Here is a 22717-nt window from a genome sequence, read left to right as displayed (position 1 = left end):
AGACCTGCTCAGACACAGAGAGAGAGACACAGAGAGAGAGAGAGAGAGAGAGAGAGACAGAGAGACCTGCTCAGACACAAACACACACACAGAGAGACCTGCTCAGACACACACAGAGAGAGAGAGAGAGAGAGAGAGAGAGAGAGAGAGAGAGAGAGAGAGAGAGAGAGAGAGAGAGAGAGAGAGAGAGAGAGACAGGGAGACCTGCTCAGACACACACAGAGAGACCTGCTCAGATACACACAGGGAGAGAGAGAGAGAGAGAGAGAGAGAGAGAGAGAGAGAGAGAGAGAGAGAGAGAGCTGCTGAGACACACTGAGAGAGAGAGAGAGAGAGAGAGAGAGAGAGAGAGAGAGAGAGCTGAGACACACTGAGAGAGAGAGAGAGAGAGAGAGAGAGAGAGAGAGAGAGAGAGAGAGAGAGAGAGAGAGAGAGAGAGAGAGAGCTGCTGAGACACACTGAGAGAGAGAGAGAGAGAGAGAGAGAGAGAGAGAGAGAGAGAGAGAGAGCTGTTGAGACACACTGAGAGAGAGAGACATCCTGCTGAAAACTTTCCCATCACTCTGACTCCAGCTGCAGCCTCAGCCGGCTCCACAGCCTCTATAACTAGAGCAGGACAGAACTACCACTGCAGACTGCAACTGTAGGAGAAGAGGACAGAACTACTAGGAGCGGTAGAGAGGAACGGACTCACGGGGAAATACACATTCAGCAGGAAGCAGCAACACCTGGAACACAACTCTGTTCTGAGACTCCAAACAACCCTCTCACTGGATCACTTTGAGCTTTGGCTTTTATTTACAATTGAGACGATTTGGAAACAAAGAGTTGAGAAAAGTAAGTTGGACTTTAAGAGGCGTGTTGGCGATCAGAAGGGAAGGACAGTTTAGGACTTTGGATCTCAGTCATCTTGGTTTTTTTTTCCCCTCTCTGTTTTAACAGACCATAAACCACCTGGATTGACCTTTAACCACTCTTGGGTTTCTTCTTCATTTTTTTAACCCCCCTCCAGCCTGGAACCTTGGAGAGAGTTCTCTCTCTTCTGGGGGGGTCGGAGGACGAGACTGACCAGACGTACAGCGGGACAAGTAAGAACCAATCTCCTCTCGTCTTCGTCTCCTCTGGCGGGGGGTTGAATGTAAATCCAGCAGAGCGGAACTGAGGTTTTTTTGTTGTGGTAAAGTGGACTTGGTGGAATGGTTGATTAGCTGAGATAGAGACATGCTGGGTCTGGTTCTAGTTTGAGTTCAGTAGAGCTGCTGAGGTCTGTAGAACTGGCAGGAACGTTCTTCTGCAGGAACTATGTAGAGACCAGTTGGTGGAGACAGGACTCTCCCCTTATTAATATACTGTGGTTTAAATCAATACCAGCGTTGTCTGTTTACAGTTATTCAACATTACAGAACGTGTCTTTTTGTTGTTGTAGAAGACATAGAAATATATAAACACAGGGACATTTCATAGCTCTGAAAAATCTGTCTTGAAAATAAGTCCCCATGCCCGCCCGCCCAAAGAAAGGTTAATGAATATTCCACATTTCAATCATTAAAATAAATCTATTTTATCTGTAAAGTTTGGTTGTGTTTTGAACGCTACTTTTGTAATAATCTCATAATATGAGATGCTATTCCGCATTTTAAACGCAGCATTTGGTCGTTGTTGTTTTGCAGCAGACTCCGTCCAAGATGTTGTGGTCGAGGAGAATCGTTCAGCAGTGGTGCTTCTCTGTGTTCTTACTGTGTTCCCCTGTTCCTCACTACGGACGGCCAATCGATGGGCTCGCCAACAGGATGTAAGTTCCTATTTCATAATACACATTTACTTCAACACTGCTGTTTTTATGTTTGACAAGTATATCCGTCAAGTTCGTCACGCTCCTCATTCCATATTAAAAGAAGCAGAGAATGGGAATATTAGTCAAATAAATTAGTTTCCCCATATTGTTATTACTAATAATCAAACTATATATTTTTTTAAATTCATTTTCTTATTTGTTTTATTGATTTGTAATATTATTTGAATTATTATTACTATTATAATGTATTTTTAATTGGTATTTGTTTTATTCCATATTAAAGTAGTGTCTCATGGTGGGGGGGCGAGGCAGTGGTGCCTCTAACAGGCTGGAAAATGTGCTCATTTGTGGACCGTGCCGCCAGCTGTTTAGATAGAGTTCACCCACCTGTGTGTGTACTTAGGGAGAGAGGGGGGGAGAGGGGTAGAGAGAGAGGGATTGAGAGAGAGAGCGGTAGAGAGAGGGGGAGAGAGAGAGAGGAAAGAGAGTGAGAGAGAGAGAGAGGGGGGAGAGAGACGAGAGAGAGAGAGCGAGAGAGGGGAGGAAATAGAGAGAGAGAGGTAAAAAGCCCTCTGTGATAAAGCGAGTCAAATCCCCACAACCACCCTCCTTTCCCTCCTTCCCTCCCGCCAGTTCCCAAGCACTCGTTTAGGGACGCTTTGGGCCGTCTTAGGCGGTCTCCCCCCCGGGGGTCCCCCCTCCTCTCCTCTTCCCTCCTCTCCCAGCCATGCAGGGGGTTTTGGACCACCGGCTAAAAACAGAAATGTCCTTGTTTGCTTGTTAGTTAGTTTGGTGTCTCTTCACACCTATCCCTCCCTACCTCACAGTCTGTTGTAGTTGCCCCCGCTAGCTGCTCCCTCCCTACCTCACGGTCTGTTCTAGTTGCCCCCGCTAGCTGCTCCCTCCCTACCTCACGGTCTGTTGTAGTTGTTCAGGTATCTCTGGGCTGGGCCCCAGCTAGCTGCTCTCTCCCTACCTCACGGTCTGTTCTAGTTGCCCCAGCTAGCTGCTCTCTCCCTACCTCACGGTCTGTTCTAGTTGCCCCCGCTAGCTGCTCTCTCCCTACCTCACGGTCTGTTCTAGTTGCCCCAGCTAGCTGCTCCCTCCCTACCTCACGGTCTGTTCTAGTTGCCCCCGCTAGCTGCTCCCTCCCTACCTCACGGTCTGTTCTAGTTGCCCCCGCTAGCTGCTCTCTCCCTACCTCACGGTCTGTTGTAGTTGCCCCCGCTAGCTGCTCCCTCCCTACCTCACGGTCTGTTCTAGTTGCCCCCGCTAGCTGCTCCCTCCCTACCTCACGGTCTGTTGTAGTTGGTCAGGTATCTCTGGGCTGGGCCCCCGCTAGCTGCTCTCTCCCTACCTCACGGTCTGTTCTAGTTGCCCCAGCTAGCTGCTCCCTCCCTACCTCACGGTCTGTTCTAGTTGCCCCCGCTAGCTGCTCTCTCCCTACCTCACGGTCTGTTGTAGTTGCCCCCGCTAGCTGCTCCCTCCCTACCTCACGGTCTGTTCTAGTTGCCCCCGCTAGCTGCTCCCTCCCTACCTCACGGTCTGTTGTAGTTGGTCAGGTATCTCTGGGCTGGGCCCCCGCTAGCTGCTCCCTCCCTACCTCACGGTCTGTTGTAGTTGTTCAGATATCTCTGGGCTGGGCCCCCGCTAGCTGCTCCCTCCCTACCTCACGGTCTGTTGTAGTTGCCCCCGCTAGCTACTCACTCCCTACCTCACGGTCTGTTGTAGTTGTTCAGATATCTCTGGGCTGGGCCCCCGCTAGCTGCTCCCTCCCTACCTCACAGTCTGTTGTAGTTGCCCCCGCTAGCTACTCACTCCCTACCTCACGGTCTGTTGTAGTTGTTCAGATATCTCTGGGCTGGGCCCCCGCTAGCTGCTCTCTCCCTACCTCACAGTCTGTTGTAGTTGTTCAGGTATCTCTGGGCTGGGCCCCCGCTAGCTGCTCCCTCCCTACCTCACGGTCTGTTCTAGTTGCCCCCGCTAGCTGCTCCCTCCCTACCTCACGGTCTGTTCTAGTTGCCCCCGCTAGCTGCTCCCTCCCTACCTCACGGTCTGTTCTAGTTGCCCCCGCTAGCTGCTCCCTCCCTACCTCACGGTCTGTTCTAGTTGCCCCCAGCTGCTCCCTCCCTACCTCACGGTCTGTTCTAGTTGTAGCTGCTCCCTCCCTACCTCACGGTCTGTTCTAGTTGCCCCCGCTAGCTGCTCCCTCCCTACCTCACGGTCTGTTGTAGTTGCCCCCGCTAGCTGCTCCCTCCCTACCTCACGGTCTGTTGTAGTTGCCCCAGCTAGCTGCTCCCTCCCTACCTCACGGTCTGTTGTAGTTGCCCCCGCTAGCTGCTCCCTCCCTACCTCACGGTCTGTTCTAGTTGCCCCAGCTAGCTGCTCTCTCCCTACCTCACGGTCTGTTGTAGTTGTTCAGGTATCTCTGGGCTGGGCCCCCGCTAACTGCTCTCTCCCTACCTCACGGTCTGTTGTAGTTGTTCAGGTATCTCTGGGCTGGGCCCCCGCTAGCTGCTCTCTCCCTACCTCACGGTCTGTTGTAGTTGCCCCCGCTAGCTGCTCCCTCCCTACCTCACGGTCTGTTGTAGTTGCCCCAGCTAGCTGCTCCCTCCCTACCTCACGGTCTGTTGTAGTTGCCCCCGCTAGCTGCTCCCTCCCTACCTCACGGTCTGTTGTAGTTGCCCCAGCTAGCTGCTCCCTCCCTACCTCACGGTCTGTTGTAGTTGCCCCCGCTAGCTGCTCCCTCCCTACCTCACGGTCTGTTCTAGTTGCCCCAGCTAGCTGCTCTCTCCCTACCTCACGGTCTGTTGTAGTTGTTCAGGTATCTCTGGGCTGGGCCCCCGCTAGCTACTCACTCCCTACCTCACGGTCTGTTGTAGTTGTTCAGGTATCTCTGGGCTGGGCCCCCGCTAGCTGCTCTCTCCCTACCTCACGGTCTGTTGTAGTTGCCCCCGCTAGCTGCTCCCTCCCTACCTCACGGTCTGTTGTAGTTGTTCAGGTATCTCTGGGCTGGGCCCCCGCTGGCTGCCTGGTGTCTGTCAGGATAAAGAGGGTTGAATATAGTGCTGATGCACGGCCAGGCGGCCGACCAAACTAAACCCAGCGCTCTTGGTGGAACTATATTATGCCTAACAGAGTAAACCCTCTTTCAAGTTCCGACAGCCCTGTGTAGTGAGGCTCAAACAGCAACCTATCCCCTATGCAGTGTAATAGTTCTGACCAGGGCCCATAGGGCAGCTAGAAAGGGAATAGGGGGACATTTTGGACACGCTCCTTGAAACCCATGAGAGCCAGAATGAAAAACATGCTCTGAGAGCTTTTCCCCTTGGAAAGATAATATCTCTGACACAGATAATATCTCTGAGACAGATAATATCTCTGAGACAGATAATATCTCTGAGACAGATAATAACTCTGAGACAGATAATATCTCTGAGACAGATAATAACTCTGAGACAGATAATAACTCTGAGACAGATAATAACTCTGAGACAGATAATAACTCTGAGACAGATAATATCTCTGAGACAGATAATAACTCTGAGACAGATAATAACTCTGAGACAGATAATATCTCTGAGACAGATAATATCTCTGAGACAGATAATATCTCTGAGACAGATAATAACTCTGAGACAGATAATATCTCTGAGACAGATCATTTCTTTCATGGTTCTCTGCGTGTCCTGTCCTCCCTCTCTCTGGTCTCTGACTGAGGAAGGTTTAATGAAGCCATAGACAGCCAGAGGGAGAGGAGAGGTGGGGAGAGGAGAGGCGAAGAGAGGAGAGGTGGGGAGAGGAGAGGCGAAGAGAGGAGAGGTGGGGAGAGGAGAGGCGAAGAGAGGAGAGGCGAAGAGAGGAGAGGTGGGGAGAGGAGAGGCGAAGAGAGGAGAGGCGCAGAGAGGAGAGGAGAGGTGGGGAGAGGAGAGGCGAAGAGAGGAGAGGCGCAGAGAGGAGAGGAGAGGTGGGGAGAGGAGAGGCGAAGAGAGGAGAGGAGAGGCGAGGAGAGTAGAGGATGTAGGTTCTCTATGTAGGATCTCTATGTAGGATCTCTATGTAGGATCTCTATGTAGGATCTCTATGTAGGTTCTCTATGTAGGATCTCTATGTAGGTTCTCTATGTAGGTTCTCTATGTAGGATCTCTATGTAGGATCTCTATGTAGGTTCTCTATGTAGGTTCTCTATGTAGGATCTCTATGTAGGTTCTCTATGTAGGATCTCTATGTAGGTTCTCTATGTAGGATCTCTATGTAGGGTCTCTATGTAGGTTCTCTATGTAGGTTCTATATGTGGGTTCTCTTTGTAGGATCTCTATGTAGGTTCTCTGTGTAGGTTCTCTATGTAGGTTCTCTATGTAGGATCTCTATGTAGGATCTCTATGTAGGATCTCTATGTGGAGAGAGTCTATGGCTGGTCTGGAATGACACCCGATCCCCCCTATATAGTACACTACTATTGACCAGGGCACATTGCACTTTTTAGGGACTAGGGTGCCAGGATGGAACCAGTGTCTATCTAAGTGGATCAGGGTAGCATCCCTGCTCAGAGGGAGGGGTGTGAGCAGTAACATCTGACAATGATTTGGCTGCAGTGTTGACAGGTTTGTTCCTGGTTCCTGGGAAAAAGGGAAAGGAGATTAGAACCAGGTGCTGCTGGGCTGTCCCAGGAGGAGCTTTGAACCTGGCGACTAACAGACGGTGAGAGAGAGTAGCGGGTTCATGGGGCCCCTCGTCTGTAGAGTAGGACTCAGGAGGGGGTTAGTCCTGATGAGTCTGTAGAGTAGGACCCAGGAGGGGGTTAGTCCTGATGAGTCTGTAGAGTAGGACCCAGGAGGGGGTTAGTCCTGATGAGTCTGTAGAGTAGGACTCAGGAGGGGGTTAGTCCTGATGAGTCTGTAGAGTAGGACCCAGGAGGGGGTTAGTCCTGATGAGTCTGTAGAGTAGGACCCAGGAGGGGGTTAGTCCTGATGAGTCTGTAGAGTAGGACCCAGGAGGGGTTAGTCCTGATGAGTCTGTAGAGTAGGACTCAGGAGGGGTTAGTCCTGATGAGTCTGTAGAGTAGGAGTCAGGAGGGGTTAGTCCTGATGAGTCTGTAGAGTAGGACCCAGGAGGGGGTTAGTCCTGATGAGTCTGTAGAGTAGGACTCAGGAGGGGGTTAGTCCTGATGAGTCTGTAGAGTAGGACCCAGGAGGTGGTTAGTCCTGATGAGTCTGTAGAGTAGGAGTCAGGAGGGGGTTAGTCCTGATGAGTCTGTAGAGTAGGACCCAGGAGGGGGTTAGTCCTGATGAGTCTGTAGAGTAGGACTCAGGAGGGGGTTAGTCCTGAAGAGTCTGTAGAGTAGGACTCAGGAGGGGGTTAGTCCTGATGAGTCTGTAGAGTAGGACTCAGGAGGGGGTTAGTCCTGAAGAGTCTGTAGAGTAGGACCCAGGAGGGGGTTAGTCCTGATGAGTCTGTAGAGTAGGACTCAGGAGGGGGTTAGTCCTGATGAGTCTGTAGAGTAGTACCCAGGAGGGGTCATGGGGCCCCTCGTCTATAGAGTAGGACCCAGGAGGGGGTTAGTCCTGATGAGTCTGTAGAGTCTGGTAGGTCCTTACTGTTAGGAGACAGAGCTGTGGGGTCTGGTAGGTCCTTACTGTTAGGAGATAGAGCTGTGGGGTCTGGTAGGTCCTTACTGTTAGGAGACAGAGCTGTGGGGTCTGGTAGGTCCTTACTGTTAGGAGATAGAGCTGTGGGGTCTGGTAGGTCCTTACTGTTAGGAGACAGAGCTGTGGGGTCTGGTAGGTCCTTACTGTTAGGAGACAGAGCTGTGGGGTCTGGTAGGTCCTTACTGTTAGGAGATAGAGCTGTGGGGTCTGGTAGGTCCTTACTGTTGGGAGATAGCTGTAGGAGTCAGGACTCAGCCTAACGATAGTGTTGGACCTGGGCCACCAAGCTTTAGGAGTCAGGACTCACCCTAACGATAGTGTTGGACCTGGGCCACCAAGCATCAGGAGTCAGGACTCACCCTAACGATAGTGTTGGGCCTGGGCCACCAAGCATCAGGAGCCAAATGAAAGCTTTAGCAAACTGTCTGCCAAGGTTTGGATAGAGTTTCAATCAGACAGAGCAGAGAAATGACATGCCTAGTGGGTAGGAGTAAACACAGTGTACTATTTCGTTCTCTCTTTCCCTCTGCCCCCCCTTTACCTCCCCTTTACCCCGCACAGAGAAACAATTATCATCAGGTAGGCCAAGAAAAGGAGGTCTGTTCTGTTGGAATCGTGCCACATCAGGATGTATCCAACCTCCTTTTTTTTCCCCTTAATGTTTTCCTCTCTTCCCCTCCTTCCTCTCTTCTAGTTGTGCCTTGGGGAGTGTTTGATGTTGGGCTTTATTAAAGGTTAAAATAAAAAAAAACAGGGAGATCGTTTTTCATTGACCAAGCCTGTTCAGTTCCCTGCCTCACTTCTACCCTGAGAATCACAGGAAATGTCTGTATGTATATAAACACAGCTCCTTTCAAACATCTCTCTGTACGGGAGGTTGTCTCTTACCAGGATATTATTGCACTGGGACGAGTAAATATCTGCTCCGTGGCTTTGGAAGAATTTGGAGAAATTAATAAATTATGTGACCAGTTTTTTCCTTGATCTAATGTTAATATTTTCTAAGGAAAATAATTGAGGATATTACTTTTCATGATGTTTTCAGTTTTAGTGTGATGATGGATACTATTCAATGGTTTTACTGTTATGTAAAAGGAACTGGCCCTAGTGGTCAGCTTGGACATACCTAACACTAACTGGCCCTAGTGGTCAGGACACAGCATGGACATACCGGACACTAACTGGCCCTAGTGGTCAGGACACAGCTTGGACATACCGGACACTAACTGGCCCTAGTGGTCAGCTTGGACATACCTGACACTAACTGGCCCTAGTGGTCAGGACACAGCTTGGACATACCTGACACTAACTGGCCCTAGTGGTCAGCTTGGACATACCTGACACTAACTGGCCCTAGTGGTCAGCTTGGACATACCTGACACTAACTGGCCCTAGTGGTCAGCTTGGACATACCTGACACTAACTGGCCCTAGTGGTCAGCTTGGACATATCAATGGTTTTACTGTTATGTAAAACTAACTGGCCCTAGTGGTCAGGACAAAGCTTGGACATACTGTTGTTGTGAAGATTCACAGAAATGATCCTTAAAACAAATAGACCGTTTTGGCATAAGAACGACAGTACCCACGTCACCAATTACTCTGTCAGCAGACACACACCAGAAACAGCCTTTAATATAACACAACACTGAGACACACTGAGACACTACAACATAACACTGAGACACTACAACATAACACTGAGACACTACAACATAACACTGAGACACACTGAGACACTACAACATAACACTGAGACACTACAACATAACACTGAGACACTACAACATAACACTGAGACACACTGAGACACTACAACATAACACTGAGACACTACAACATAACACTGAGACACTACAACATAACACTGAGACACTACAACACAACACTGAGACACTACAACACAACACTGAGACACTACAACATACCACTGAGACACTACAACATAACACTGAGACACTACAACATACCACTGAGACACACTGAGACACTACAACATAACACTGAGACACTACAACATAACACTGAGACACTACAACATAACACTGAGACACTACAACACAACACTGAGACACTACAACACAACACTGAGACACTACAACATACCACTGAGACACTACAACATAACACTGAGACACTACAACATACCACTGAGACACACTGAGACACTACAACATAACACTGAGACACTACAACATAACACTGAGACACACTGAGACACTACAACATAACACTGGGACACACTGAGACACTACAACATAACACTGAGACACTACAACATAACACTGAGACACTACAACATAACACTGATACACTACAACATAACACTGATACACTACAACATAACACTGAGACACTACAACATAACACTGAGACACACTGAGACACTACAACATAACACTGAGACACTACAACATAACACTGAGACACACTGAGACACTACAACATAACACTGAGACACACTGAGACACTACAACATAACACTGAGACACACTGAGACACTACAACATAACACTGAGACACTACAACATACCACTGAGACACACTGAGACACTACAACATAACACTGAGACACTACAACATAACACTGAGACACTACAACATAACACTGATACACTACAACATAACACTGAGACACACTGAGACACTACAACATAACACTGGGACACACTGAGACACTACAACATAACACTGAGACACACTGAGACACTACAACATAACACTGATACACACTGAGACACTACAACATAACACTGAGACACTACAACATAACACTGATACACACTGAGACACTACAACATAACACTGGGACACAACAACATAACACTGATACACTACAACATACCACTGAGACACACTGAGACACTACAACATAACACTGAGACACTACAACATACCACTGAGACACACTGAGACACTTCAACATAACACTGAGACACTACAACACAACACTGAGACACACTGAGACACTACAACATAACACTGAGACACACTGAGACACTACAACATGACACTGAGACACTACAACATAACACTGAGACACTACAACATAACACTGAGACTCTACAACATACCACTGAGACACACTGAGACACTACAACATAACACTGAGACACTACAACATAACACTGAGACACTACAACACAACACTGAGACACTACAACATAACACTGATACACTACAACATAACACTGAGACACTACAACATACCACTGAGACACACTGAGACACTACAACATAACACTGAGACACACTGAGACACTACAACATAACACTGAGACACTACAACATAACACTGAGACACTACAACATAACACTGAGACACTACAACATAACACTGAGACACTACAACATACCACTGAGACACACTGAGACACTACAACATAACACTGAGACACTACAACACAACACTGAGACACTACAACATAACACTGATACACTACAACATAACACTGAGACACTACAACATACCACTGAGACACACTGAGACACTACAACATAACACTGAGACACTACAACATACCACTGAGACACACTGAGACACTACAACATACCACTGAGACACTACAACATAACACTGAGACACACTGAGACATTACAACATAACACTGAGACACACTGAGACACTACAACATAACACTGAGACACACTGAGACACACTGAGACACTACAACATAACACTGAGACACACTGAGACACTACAACATAACACTGAGACACGACAACATAACACTGAGACACTACAACATTACACTGAGACACACTGAGACACTACAACATAACACTGAGACACTACAACATTACACTGAGACACACTGAGACACTACAACATAACACTGAGACACTACAAAATAACACTGAGAGACTACAACACACATAACATCCTGGGTAACAGTGTTATCCTTATCATTAGTTCCTAGGTAACAGTGTTGTCCTAAGACTAGCAGTCTGGAGCACTGGGTTAGGGTTAGATCAGGGCAGAGGTGGGTTAGATCAGGGCTGATGTGGGTTAGGGTTAGATCAGGGCTGAGGTGGGTTATATCAGGACTGAGGTGGGTTAGATCAGGGCTGAGGTGGGTTAGGGTTAGATCAGGACTGAGGTGGGTTATATTTACATTTACATTACATTTAAGTCATTTAGCAGACGCTCTTATCCAGAGCGACTTACAAATTGGTGCATTCACCTTATGACATCCAGTGGGACAGTCACTTAACAATAGTGCATCTAAAACTTAGGGGGGGGGTGAGAGGGATTACTTATCCTATCCTAGGTATTCCTTAAAGAGGTGGGGTTTCAGGTGTCTCCGGAAGGTGGTGATTGACTCCGCTGTCCTGGCGTCGTGAGGGAGTTTGTTCCACCATTGGGGGGCCAGGGCAGCGAACAGTTTTGACTGGGCTGAGCGGGAGCTGTACTTCCTCAGTGGTAGGGAGGCGAGCAGGCCAGAGGTGGATGAACGCAGTGCCCTTGTTTGGGTGTAGGGCCTGATCAGAGCCTGGAGGTACTGAGGTGCCGTTCCCCTCACAGCTCCGTAGGCAAGCACCATGGTCTTGTAGCGGATGCGAGCTTCAACTGGAAGCCAGTGGAGAGAACGGAGGAGCGGGGTGACATGAGAGAACTTGGGAAGGTTGAACACCAGACGGGCTGCAGCGTTCTGGATGAGTTGAAGGGGTTTAATGGCACAGGCAGGGAGCCCAGCCAACAGCGAGTTGCAGTAATCCAGACGGGAGATGACAAGTGCCTGGATTAGGACCTGCGCCGCTTCCTGTGTGAGGCAGGGTCGTACTCTGCGGATGTTGTAGAGCATGAACCTACAGGAACGGGCCACCGCCTTGATGTTGGTTGAGAACGACAGGGTGTTGTCCAGGATCACGCCAAGGTTCTTGGCGCTCTGGGAGGAGGACACAATGGAGTTGTCAACCGTGATGGCGAGATCATGGAACGGGCAGTCCTTCCCCGGGAGGAAGAGCAGCTCCGTCTTGCCGAGGTTCAGCTTGAGGTGGTGGTCCGTCATCCACACTGATATGTCTGCCAGACATGCAGAGATGCGATTCGCCACCTGGTCATCAGAAGGGGGAAAGGAGAAGATTAATTGTGTGTCGTCTGCATAGCAATGATAAGAGAGACCATGTGAGGTTATGACAGAGCCAAGTGACTTGGTGTATAGCGAGAATAGGAGAGGGCCAAGAACAGAGCCCTGGGGGACACCAGTGGTGAGAGCGCGTGGTGAGGAGACAGATTCTCGCCACGCCACCTGGTAGGAGCGACCTGTCAGGTAGGACGCAATCCAAGCGTGGGCCGCGCCGGAGATGCCCAACTCGGAGAGGGTGGAGAGGAGGATCTGATGGTTCACAGTATCGAAGGCAGCCGATAGATCTAGAAGGATGAGAGCAGAGGAGAGAGAGTTAGCTTTAGCAGTGCGGAGCGCCTCCGTGATACAGAGGAGAGCAGTCTCAGTTGAATGACTAGTCTTGAAACCTGACTGATTTGGATCAAGAAGGTCATTCAGAGAGAGATAGCGGGAGAGCTGGCCAAGGACGGCACGTTCAAGAGTTTTGGAGAGAAAAGAAAGAAGGGATACTGGTCTGTAATTGTTGACATCGGAGGGATCGAGTGTAGGTTTTTTCAGAAGGGGTGCAACTCTCGCTCTCTTGAAGACGGAAGGGACGTAGCCAGCGGTCAGGGATGAGTTGATGAGCGAGGTGAGGTAAGGGAGAAGGTCTCCGGAAATGGTCTGGAGAAGAGAGGAGGGGATAGGGTCAAGCGGGCAGGTTGTTGGGCGGCCGGCCGTCACAAGACGCGAGATTTCATCTGGAGAGAGAGGGGAGAAAGAGGTCAGAGCACAGGGTAGGGCAGTGTGAGCAGAACCAGCGGTGTCGTTTGACTTAGCAAACGAGGATCGGATGTCGTCGACCTTCTTTTCAAAATGGTTGACGAAGTCATCTGCAGAGAGGGAGGAGGGGGAGGGGGCGGAGGATTCAGGAGGGAGGAGAAGGTGGCAAAGAGCTTCCTAGGGTTAGAGGCAGATGCTTGGAATTTAGCGTGGTAGAAAGTGGCTTTAGCAGCAGAGACAGAGGAGGAAAATGTAGAGAGGAGGGAGTGAAAGGATGCCAGGTCCGCAGGGAGGCGAGTTTTCCTCCATTTCCGCTCGGCTGCCCGGAGCCCTGTTCTGTGAGCTCGCAATGAGTCATCGAGCCACGGAGCGGGAGGGGAGGACCGAGCCGGCCTGGAGGATAGGGGACATAGAGAGTCAAGGGATGCAGAGAGGGAGGAGAGGAGGGTTGAGGAGGCAGAGTCAGGAGATAGGTGGGAGAAGGTTTGAGCGGAGGGAAGAGATGATAGGATGGAAGAGGAGAGAGTAGCGGGGGAGAGAGAGCGAAGGTTGGGACGGCGCGATACCATCCGAGTAGGGGCAGTGTGGGAGGTGTTGGATGAGAGCGAGAGGGAAAAGGATACAAGGCAGTGGTCGGAGACTTGGAGGGGAGTTGCAATGAGGTTAGTGGAAGAACAGCATCTAGTAAAGATGAGGTCGAGCGTATTGCCTGCCTTGTGAGTAGGGGGAAGGTGAGAGGGTGAGGTCAAAAGAGGAGAGGAGTGGAAAGAAGGAGGCAGAGAGGAAAGAGTCAAAGGTAGACGTGGGGAGGTTAAAGTCGCCCAGAACTGTGAGAGGTGAGCCGTCCTCAGGAAAGGAGCTTATCAAGGCATCGAGCTCATTGATGAACTCTCCGAGGGAACCTGGAGGGCGATAAATGATAAGGATGTTAAGCTTGAAAGGGCTAGTAACTGTGACAGCATGGAATTCAAAGGAGGCGATAGACAGATGGGTAAGGGGAGAAAGAGAGAATGACCACTTGGGAGAGATGAGGATCCCGGTGCCACCACCCCGCTGACCAGACGCTCTCGGGGTGTGCGAGAACACGTGGGCGGACGAAGAGAGAGCAGTAGGAGTAGCAGTGTTGTCTGTGGTGATCCATGTTTCCGTCAGTGCCAAGAAGTCGAGGGACTGGAGGGAGGCATAGGCTGAGATGAACTCTGCCTTGTTGACCGCAGATTGGCAGTTCCAGAGGCTACCGGAGACCTGGAACTCCACGTGGGTCGTGCGCGCTGGGACCACCAGAGTAGGGTGGCCGCGGCCACGCGGTGAGGAGCGTTTGTATGGTCTGTGCAGAGAGGAGAGAACAGGGATAAACAGACACATAGTTAACAGGCTACAGAAGAGGCTACGCTAATGCAAAGGAGATTGGAATGACAAGTGGACTACACGTCTCGAATGTTCAGAAAGTTAAGCTACGTAGCAAGAATCTTATTGACTAAAATGATTAAAATGATACAGTACTGCTGAAGTAGGCCAGCTGGCAGTGGGTGCGTTGTTGACACTACACTAATCAAGTCGTTCCGTTGAGTGTAATAGTTTCTGCAGTGTTGCTATTCGGGGGCTAGCTGGCTAGCTAGCAGTGTTGTTTACGTTACGTTGCGTTAAAAGAACGACAATAGCTGGCTAGCGAACCTAGAAAATCGCTCTAGACTACACAATTATCTTTGATACAAAGACGGCTATGTAGCTAGCTAAGTAGCTAGCTACGATCAAACAAATCAAACCGTTGTACTGTAATGAAATGAAGTGAAAATGTGATACTACCTGTGAATGCGACCGGGTTGTTGAGTTCTATACAGAAGACGTTGGCTAGCGTTGGCTAGCTGTTGGCTAGCTGTTGGCTAGCGTTGGCTAGCTAGCAGAGTCACCTACGTTAAGGACGACAAATAGCTGGCTAGCTAACCTCGGTAAATTAAGATAATCACTCTAAGACTACACACTCTAAACCTAAACAACACAATTATCTTGGATACGATGATACGAAGACAGGGAAGACAGCTATGTAGCTAGCTAACACTACACTAATCAAGTCGTTCAGTTGAGTGTAATAGTTATATCAGGGCTGAGGTGGGTTAGGGTTAGATCCGGGCAGAGGTGGGTTAGATCAGGGCTGAGGTGGGTTAGGGTTAGATCAGGGCTGAGGTGGGTTAGGGTTAGATCAGGACTGAGGTGGGTTATATCAGGGCTGAGGTGGGTTAGGGTTAGATCAGGGCAGAGGTGGGTTAGATCAGGGCTGATGTGGGTTAGATTAGGACTGAGGTGGGTTGGGGTTAGATCAGGGCTGAGGTGGGTTAGATCAGGGCTGAGGTGGGTTAGATCAGGACTGAGGTGGGTTAGGGTTAGATCAGGGCTGAGGTGGGTTAGGGTTAGATCAGGGCTGAGGTGGGTTAAGGTTAGATCAGGGTTGAGGTAGGTTAGATCAGGGCTGAGGTGGGTTAGGGTTAGATCAGGGCTGAGGTGGGTTAGATCAGGGCTGAGGTGGGTTAGGGTTAGATCAGGGCTGAGGTGGGTTAGATCAGGGCTGAGGTGGGTTAGGGTTAGATCAGGGCTGAGGTGGGTTAAGGTTAGATCAGGGCTGAGGTGGGTTAGATCATTGCTGAGGTGGGTTAGATCAGGGCTGAGGTGGGTTAAGGTTAGATCAGGACTGAGGTGGGTTAGGGTTAGATCAGGGCTGAGGGGGGTTAGATCAGGGCTGAGGTGGGTTAAAGTAGTGCACTACCCCTATGGACCCTGGTCTAAAGTAGTGCACTACCCCTATGGACCCTGGTCTAAAGTAGTGCACTACCCCTATGGACCCTGGTTTAAAGTAGTGCACTACCCCTATGGTCACGCTCTTGGTAAACCAAAGATACGCCAGCTGTCTTGGTAACCAAGTTACTCCAGCTGTCTTGGTAAGCCAAAGATACACCAGCTGTCTTGGTAACCAAGTTACTCCAGCTGTCTTGGTAACCATAGATACGCCAGCTGTCTTGGTAACCATAGATACGCCAGCTGTCTTGGTAACCAAGTTAATCCAGCTGTGTTGGTAACCAAAGATACTCCAGCTGTCTTGGTAAACCAAAGATACTCCAGCTGTGTTGGTAAACCAAAGATATTCCAGCTGTCTTGGTAACCATAGATACTCCAGCTGTCTTGGTAACCAAGATACTCCAGCTGTCTTGGTAACCAAGTTACTCCAGCTGTCTTGGTAACGATAGATACTCCAGCTGTCTTGGTAACCAAGATACGCCAGCTGTCTTGGTAACCAAGATACTCCAGCTGTCTTGGTAACCAAGATACTCCAGATGTCTTGGTAACCATAGATACTCCGACTGTCTTGGTAACCATAGATACTCCAGCTGTGTTGGTTACCATAGATACTCCAGCTGTCTTGGTAACCATAGATGCTCCAGCTGTTTTAGTAACCAAGATAATCCAGCTGTCTTGGTAATGATAGATACTCCAGCTGTTTTGGTAACCATAGATACTCCAGCTGTCTTGGTAACGATAGATACTCCAGCTGTCTTGGTAACCAAGATACGCCAGCTGTCTTGGTAACCAAGATACTCCAGCTGTCTTGGTAACCATAGATACTCCGACTGTCTTGGTAACCATAGATACTCCAGCTGTGTTGGTTACCATAGATACTCCAGCTGTCTTGGTAATGATAGATACTCCAGCTGTTTTGGTAAACCAAAGATACTCTAGCTGTGTTGGTAAACCAAAGATACTCCAGCTGTCTTGGTAACCATAGATACTCCAGCTGTCTTGGTAACCATAGATACTCCAGCTGTGTTGGTTACCATAGATTTTCCAGCTGTCTTGGTAACCATAGATACTCCAGCTGTCTTGGTAAACCATAGATACTCCAGCTGTCTTGGTAACCATAGATACTCTCGTGGTTTGTTTCCAGTGTGTCCTGGTGCACACACCCTCACCCACCCACACACAGTATGATGCAGACTGGGTAACAGATGCTCTCACCCAGTATGATGCAGACTGGGTAACAGATGCTCTCACCCAGTATGATGCAGACTGGGTAACAGGTGCTCTCACCCAGTATGATGCAGACTGGGTAACAGATGCTCTCACCCAGTATGATGCAGACTGGGTAACAGGTGCTCTCACCCAGTATGATGCAGACTGGGTAACAGATGCTCTCACCCAGTATGATGCAGACTGGGTAACAGATGCTCTCACCCAGTATGATGCAGACTGGGTAACAGGTGCTCTCACCCAGTATGATGCAGACTGGGTAACAGATGCTCTCACCCAGTATGATGCAGACTGGGTAACAGATGCTCTCACCCAGTATGATGCAGACTGGGTAACAGGTGCTCTCACCCAGTATGATGCAGACTGGGTAACAGATGCTCTCACCCAGTATGATGCAGACTGGGTAAAAGGTGCTCTCACCCAGTATGATGCAGACTGGGTAACAGGTGCTCTCACCCAGTATGATGCAGACTGGGTAACAGATGCTCTCTCTCTCTTTAATAACAGTGTCCTCTGCCATATATGACAATGACTTCAAATCAAATCCCAAGTTCAAGGATTTTGGGAAACTGAGGACAAAAATACATATTGTTGTCCTTCTTTTTTTGTTGGTGTGCTGCCGTTTCCCAATGCTCTTGAACACAGCATGACACCTCTGTGACAGTAGGGATTAGTTCGTGGATGCTGGGGGTTTCCTAAAGAAAGGAAAAGTAATCTGTTTGTGTTTGGCAGCAAGCAGGCTAATCTGACGTCCCAGTGGAAACACTCTCTCCCTCTCTCTGCTATGAATCATCTCATACTGAAGGCCAAGGAGATCAGCATCATGGATACACAGATAATAGTTGACTGATATTGGACAATAACTGTTGTGTTGTCAACAAACAAACAAACAAACACCTATTACCTGCCACAAGGTAATAAATAGTCTTGATTAGCATCATGGATACACAGATAATAGTTGACTGATATTGGACAATAACTGTTGTGTTGTCAACAAACAAACAAACAAACAAACAAACACATATTACCTGCCACGAGGTCTGGAACAATATAAATAGTCTTGATTAGCTTCATGCATGTTGTTGCCAGTTGTTGCCAGTTGTTGTACAGTGAGTGTTGTGTTGGCAGATTACAGCACACAAACAAACTAAGAGTCCTTACCTGGTAGTAGTCTGGATCAAGGCTGTGTTGTTCTGTAGTCTGGATCTGGGCTGTGTTGTTCTGTAGTCTGGATCTGGGCTGTGTTGTTCTGTAGTCTGGATCAAGGCTGTGTTGTTCTGTAGTCTGGATCTAGGCTGTGTTGTTCTGTAGTCTGGATCTAGGCTGTGTTGTTCTGTAGTCTGGATCTAGGCTGTGTTGTTCTGTAGTCTGGATCTAGGCTGTGTTGTTCTGTAGTCTGGATCTAGGCTGTGTTGTTCTGTAGTCTGGATCTAGGCTGTGTTGTTCTGTAGTCTGGATCTAGGCTGTGTTGTTCTGTAGTCTGGATCAAGGCTGTGTTGTTCTGTAGTCTGGATCTAGGCTGTGTTGTTCTGTAGTCTGGATCTAGGCTGTGTTGTTCTGTAGTCTGGATCTAGGCTGTGTTGTTCTGTAGTCTGGATCGAGGCTGTGTTGTTCTGTAGTCTGGATCTAGGCTGTGTTGTTCTGTAGTCTGGATCTAGGCTGTGTTGTTCTGTAGTCTGGATCTAGGCTGTGTTGTTCTGTAGTCTGGATCTAGGCTGTGTTGTTCTGTAGTCTGGATCTAGGCTGTGTTGTTCTGTAGTCTGGATCAAGGCTGTGTTGTTCTGTAGTCTGGATCTAGGCTGTGTTGTTCTGTAGTCTGGATCTAGGCTGTGTTGTTCTGTAGTCTGGATCTAGGCTGTGTTGTTCTGTAGTCTGGATCTAGGCTGTGTTGTTCTGTAGTCTGGATCTAGGCTGTGTTGTTCTGTAGTCTGGATCTAGGCTGTGTTGTTCTGTAGTCTTGGTCAAGGCTGTGTTGTTGATACACAGTAAAGCCTGAAACATTTATAAATACATAGAGCCTTTGTGAGAGATGTGATGTGGAGATGTGTAGTAAAGAAATGGATATTAGTTGGTAGAATTGTGTACAGTACTTTAGCCAATAGACACACTAATATTGTGTCTCTAGGGTTGTGTCTCATGTAGACTGACCCCCTAGTGGGGACATGTTCATTTAGACTGACCCCCTAGTGGGGACATGTTCATTTAGACTGACCCCCTAGTGGGGACATGTTCATTTAGACTGACCCCCTAGTGGGGACATGTTCATTTAGACTGACCCCCTAGTGGGGACATGTTCATTTAGACTGACCCCCTATTGGGGACATGTTCATTTAGACTGACCCCCTAGTGGGGACATGTTCATTTAGACTGACCCCCTAGTGGGGACATGTTCATTTAGACAGACCCCCTAGTGGGGACATGTTCATTTAGACTGACCCCCTAGTGGGGACATGTTCATTTAGACTGACCCCCTAGTGGGGACATGTTCATTTAGACTGACCCCCTAGTGGGGACATGTTCATTTAGACTGACCCCCTAGTGGGGACATGTTCATTTAGACTGACCCCCTAGTGGGGACATGTTCATTTAGACTGACCCCCTAGTGGGGACATGTTCATTTAGACTGACCCCCTAGTGGGGACATGTTGAATTCCTCCTGTACTCCATATCTGGGCCGTGGATCTCGGTCTGACTCAAAGCGTAAACGTTTTTGAAACAACAGCAAAGTTATACTTTACTTTGGCCTGTGAAAGATCAGAGTGTTGAAATGTGTAATGGTTTCAAGACGTTTGGAGAGTGCCCCTGTTGCTATCCAACTGTACACCGGAGTAGAGCCGAGAGGTTTCTGACTGTCAGTTGTTTGAGGTAATGAGAGGACCGGACAACTTTTAAGACTTATAAAGAAATACAATGTTTTAGAGATGAAGGCAACGACACCATCATGTCAAATTGCAGTTGATATTTCTAGTTGTGGTGGGGGTCTTTAGTACAGACAGGCTGTGACATTCAGCATGACAAGAACACTGTGGACTGACTGAATGAGAGCCAATGCCAACGTCGAGATATTTCTCTGGCTAGTGTATCAGTCATAGTGATTACACATTTCACAGAAGGTTTTAGTTGTAGTTCCAGGCTACTAACATGCTGTTACAGGGAACAGTTTCTCTGTAGCCTCTTTACAGTGTCGTTCTCATGGTCAGAGACATCTATTGGAAACCTGAGAGCACACGTGTGGGAAAACTAAACGGAAAAACTAAAGGCGAATGTCTGTGTTTCTCAACCTTCTGTGATCTAAGTTCAATGTCCCAATTCTAACCGTCCTCCTCCTGTTCTCTCTCTCTCTCTCTCTCTCTCTCTCTCTCTCTCTCTCTCTCTCTCTCTCTCTCTCTCTCTCTCTCTCTCTCTCTCTCTCTCTCTCTCTCTCTCTCTCCTCTCCTCTCCTATCCTCTCCTCTCCTAGGAAGCGCTCGGTGACCCACGCCCAGCTGATGCACGATAAGGGCCGGACGCTGCAGGATTTCAAGCGTCGCATGTGGCTCCAAGAGCTGCTGGAGGAGGTCCATACGGCTGAGATCAGGGAGCTGCCCGCCCGCCCGGTGGTCAGCAGCGGACTGGGGCTGGGACTACCGGGTGCCGGGGTAGGGGTCAGCCTGGGATTGGGCACTACTGGGGGTACCCTGCACCCCCACCCCAAACCTCCAGGGGCACCAAAAACCTTCCCATTAACTTCCATATGGAGGAGGAGGGAACCAACCTGCCGCAGGAGACCAACAAGTCCCAAACATACAAAGACAAAGACGGGGCGCGGAGGGCCAAGGAAGGGAAGAAAAAGAAAGGGAGGAATGGGAAGAGGAGGGAGGGGGAGAGGAGGGAGGGGGAGAGGAGGGATGGGGGGGAGAAGAGGAAGAGGCGGGCGCGCTCACTGGGCTGGGCGCAGGAAGGGGAGGAGCCTGGGAATGGGTACCACCTGGAGTGGCGAGGGCCCTTCTTCGGCCTGAGGGGGGCGCTGCACTAGAACGCTGTCACACTCTGACTAAGGTAAACAAACACCTGATGTTGTTGTTGTTGGTTCTGGGTGATATTATTATTATGTCAGTGAATGTCTACTTTACAGTGAACTAACGTCTTCCTCTCTCTTTGCGTTTCAGAAACCCTAAGGACATTCAGATGAACACCCAGACACTCCTGCTGCAGGGTTCTGTGATAGTGATTGTTTGGAAAGTAAAATAAGGAAATATTTATTTTCTGTAAATATTGTAAACGCACCAGACTAGCGATAATGACGAAGACAATAAAAATTACAGACGCTCGCTCTGCGGAGCAACATAATTTAATAATTGTGAAATCCTTCCTGTTCTGTTTTGTTTTGTTAGGACTATGCCAATTATTATTCCTGTCAGATTTTGCTGTAATTTATTTTTGTTTGAATCGTGTATTTATTTTGTAAATGTATCGAGGTGCTGCTGACCTTCTATATTTTTGTACCATAATGCACTTTTAGATATATATATATATATATATATATATATATATATATATATAAATATAAATATATATATATATACATACAAGTAATTTTGTTAATTGACTTTTTGTGGTTGATTGAAATGAAGAAAACATTGTTGGTCATTTCTCCGCATTATCTAGGCTCCTTCTCTGCATGGTTCTATAATGATCACATGACTCGTCTGTCCGCCCTGACTGGCCCACAGACGTCTAATCTAGTTGGCTGTTGACCAGGGGCGTGTTCAATAGGCACACTATGGAAAATGTTTCAAAAATGTTTAACAAAATACGAAATCCCAGAAATTATCATTTCTAATTGGACTAAAGTCCAGCTAGTCCCCGTTCCAGATGGTTCTCTCCAGTTCGATACCTAACGAACACGACCCAGGACGACCCACGCAGCTGTCCTCAACCCCTGACCCCTAACCTCTGTACATTGTGCTTCAACTCCCCCCTCCGTCAGTTGGTCCACTGGGAACAACCTTTGTCTTTCTCCTGTTATGCTTCTGAATGCTGTCCTAAGTTCAAAGTTCACTCGGCCTGTACATAACCTGAACACAATGCAACAACTTCATATCGTTGTTTGGCACTTGCACTGAGAGACTACCCTATACTGAATGGATTAAACATTTGACAGTATCTCCCCTGAGTGTGATGTGTCCTTGCTATGTGTCTGACTGTCGTCCTGTCTGGTTGTATGAACTGACTGTCATCCTGTCTGGTTGTATGAACTGACTGTCATCCTGTCTGGTTGTATGAACTGACTGTCATCCTGTCTGGTTGTATAAACTGACTGTCAGCCTGTCTGGTTGTATGAACTGACTGTCATCCTGTCTGGTTGTATGAACTGACTGTCATCCTGTCTGGTTGTATGAACTGACTGATATTCTGTCTGGTTGTATGAACTGACTGTCATCCTGTC

General features: G+C 48.5%; 1 protein-coding gene across 1 annotated transcript; it reads left to right on the top strand.

The window, feature by feature from the left end:
* Window positions 1-563: 563 nt before the first annotated feature.
* LOC124020964 (parathyroid hormone-related protein-like) lies at window positions 564-21802 on the top strand. The gene is given in 6 exon segments (XM_046336277.1): window positions 564-837; window positions 943-1088; window positions 1671-1792; window positions 20750-20988; window positions 20991-21327; window positions 21438-21802. Coding segments are annotated over 3 exon segments (660 nt in total). The 5' UTR covers window positions 564-837; window positions 943-1088; window positions 1671-1685; the 3' UTR covers window positions 21305-21327; window positions 21438-21802.
* Window positions 21803-22717: the final 915 nt, after the last annotated feature.

This window comes from Oncorhynchus gorbuscha, unplaced genomic scaffold (assembly GCF_021184085.1).
Source record: "Oncorhynchus gorbuscha isolate QuinsamMale2020 ecotype Even-year unplaced genomic scaffold, OgorEven_v1.0 Un_scaffold_1008, whole genome shotgun sequence".
Lineage (NCBI taxonomy): Eukaryota > Metazoa > Chordata > Actinopteri > Salmoniformes > Salmonidae > Oncorhynchus > Oncorhynchus gorbuscha.
The sequence above is the reverse complement of the archived record's forward strand: the minus strand, read 5'-3'. Positions and strand labels throughout refer to the sequence as shown.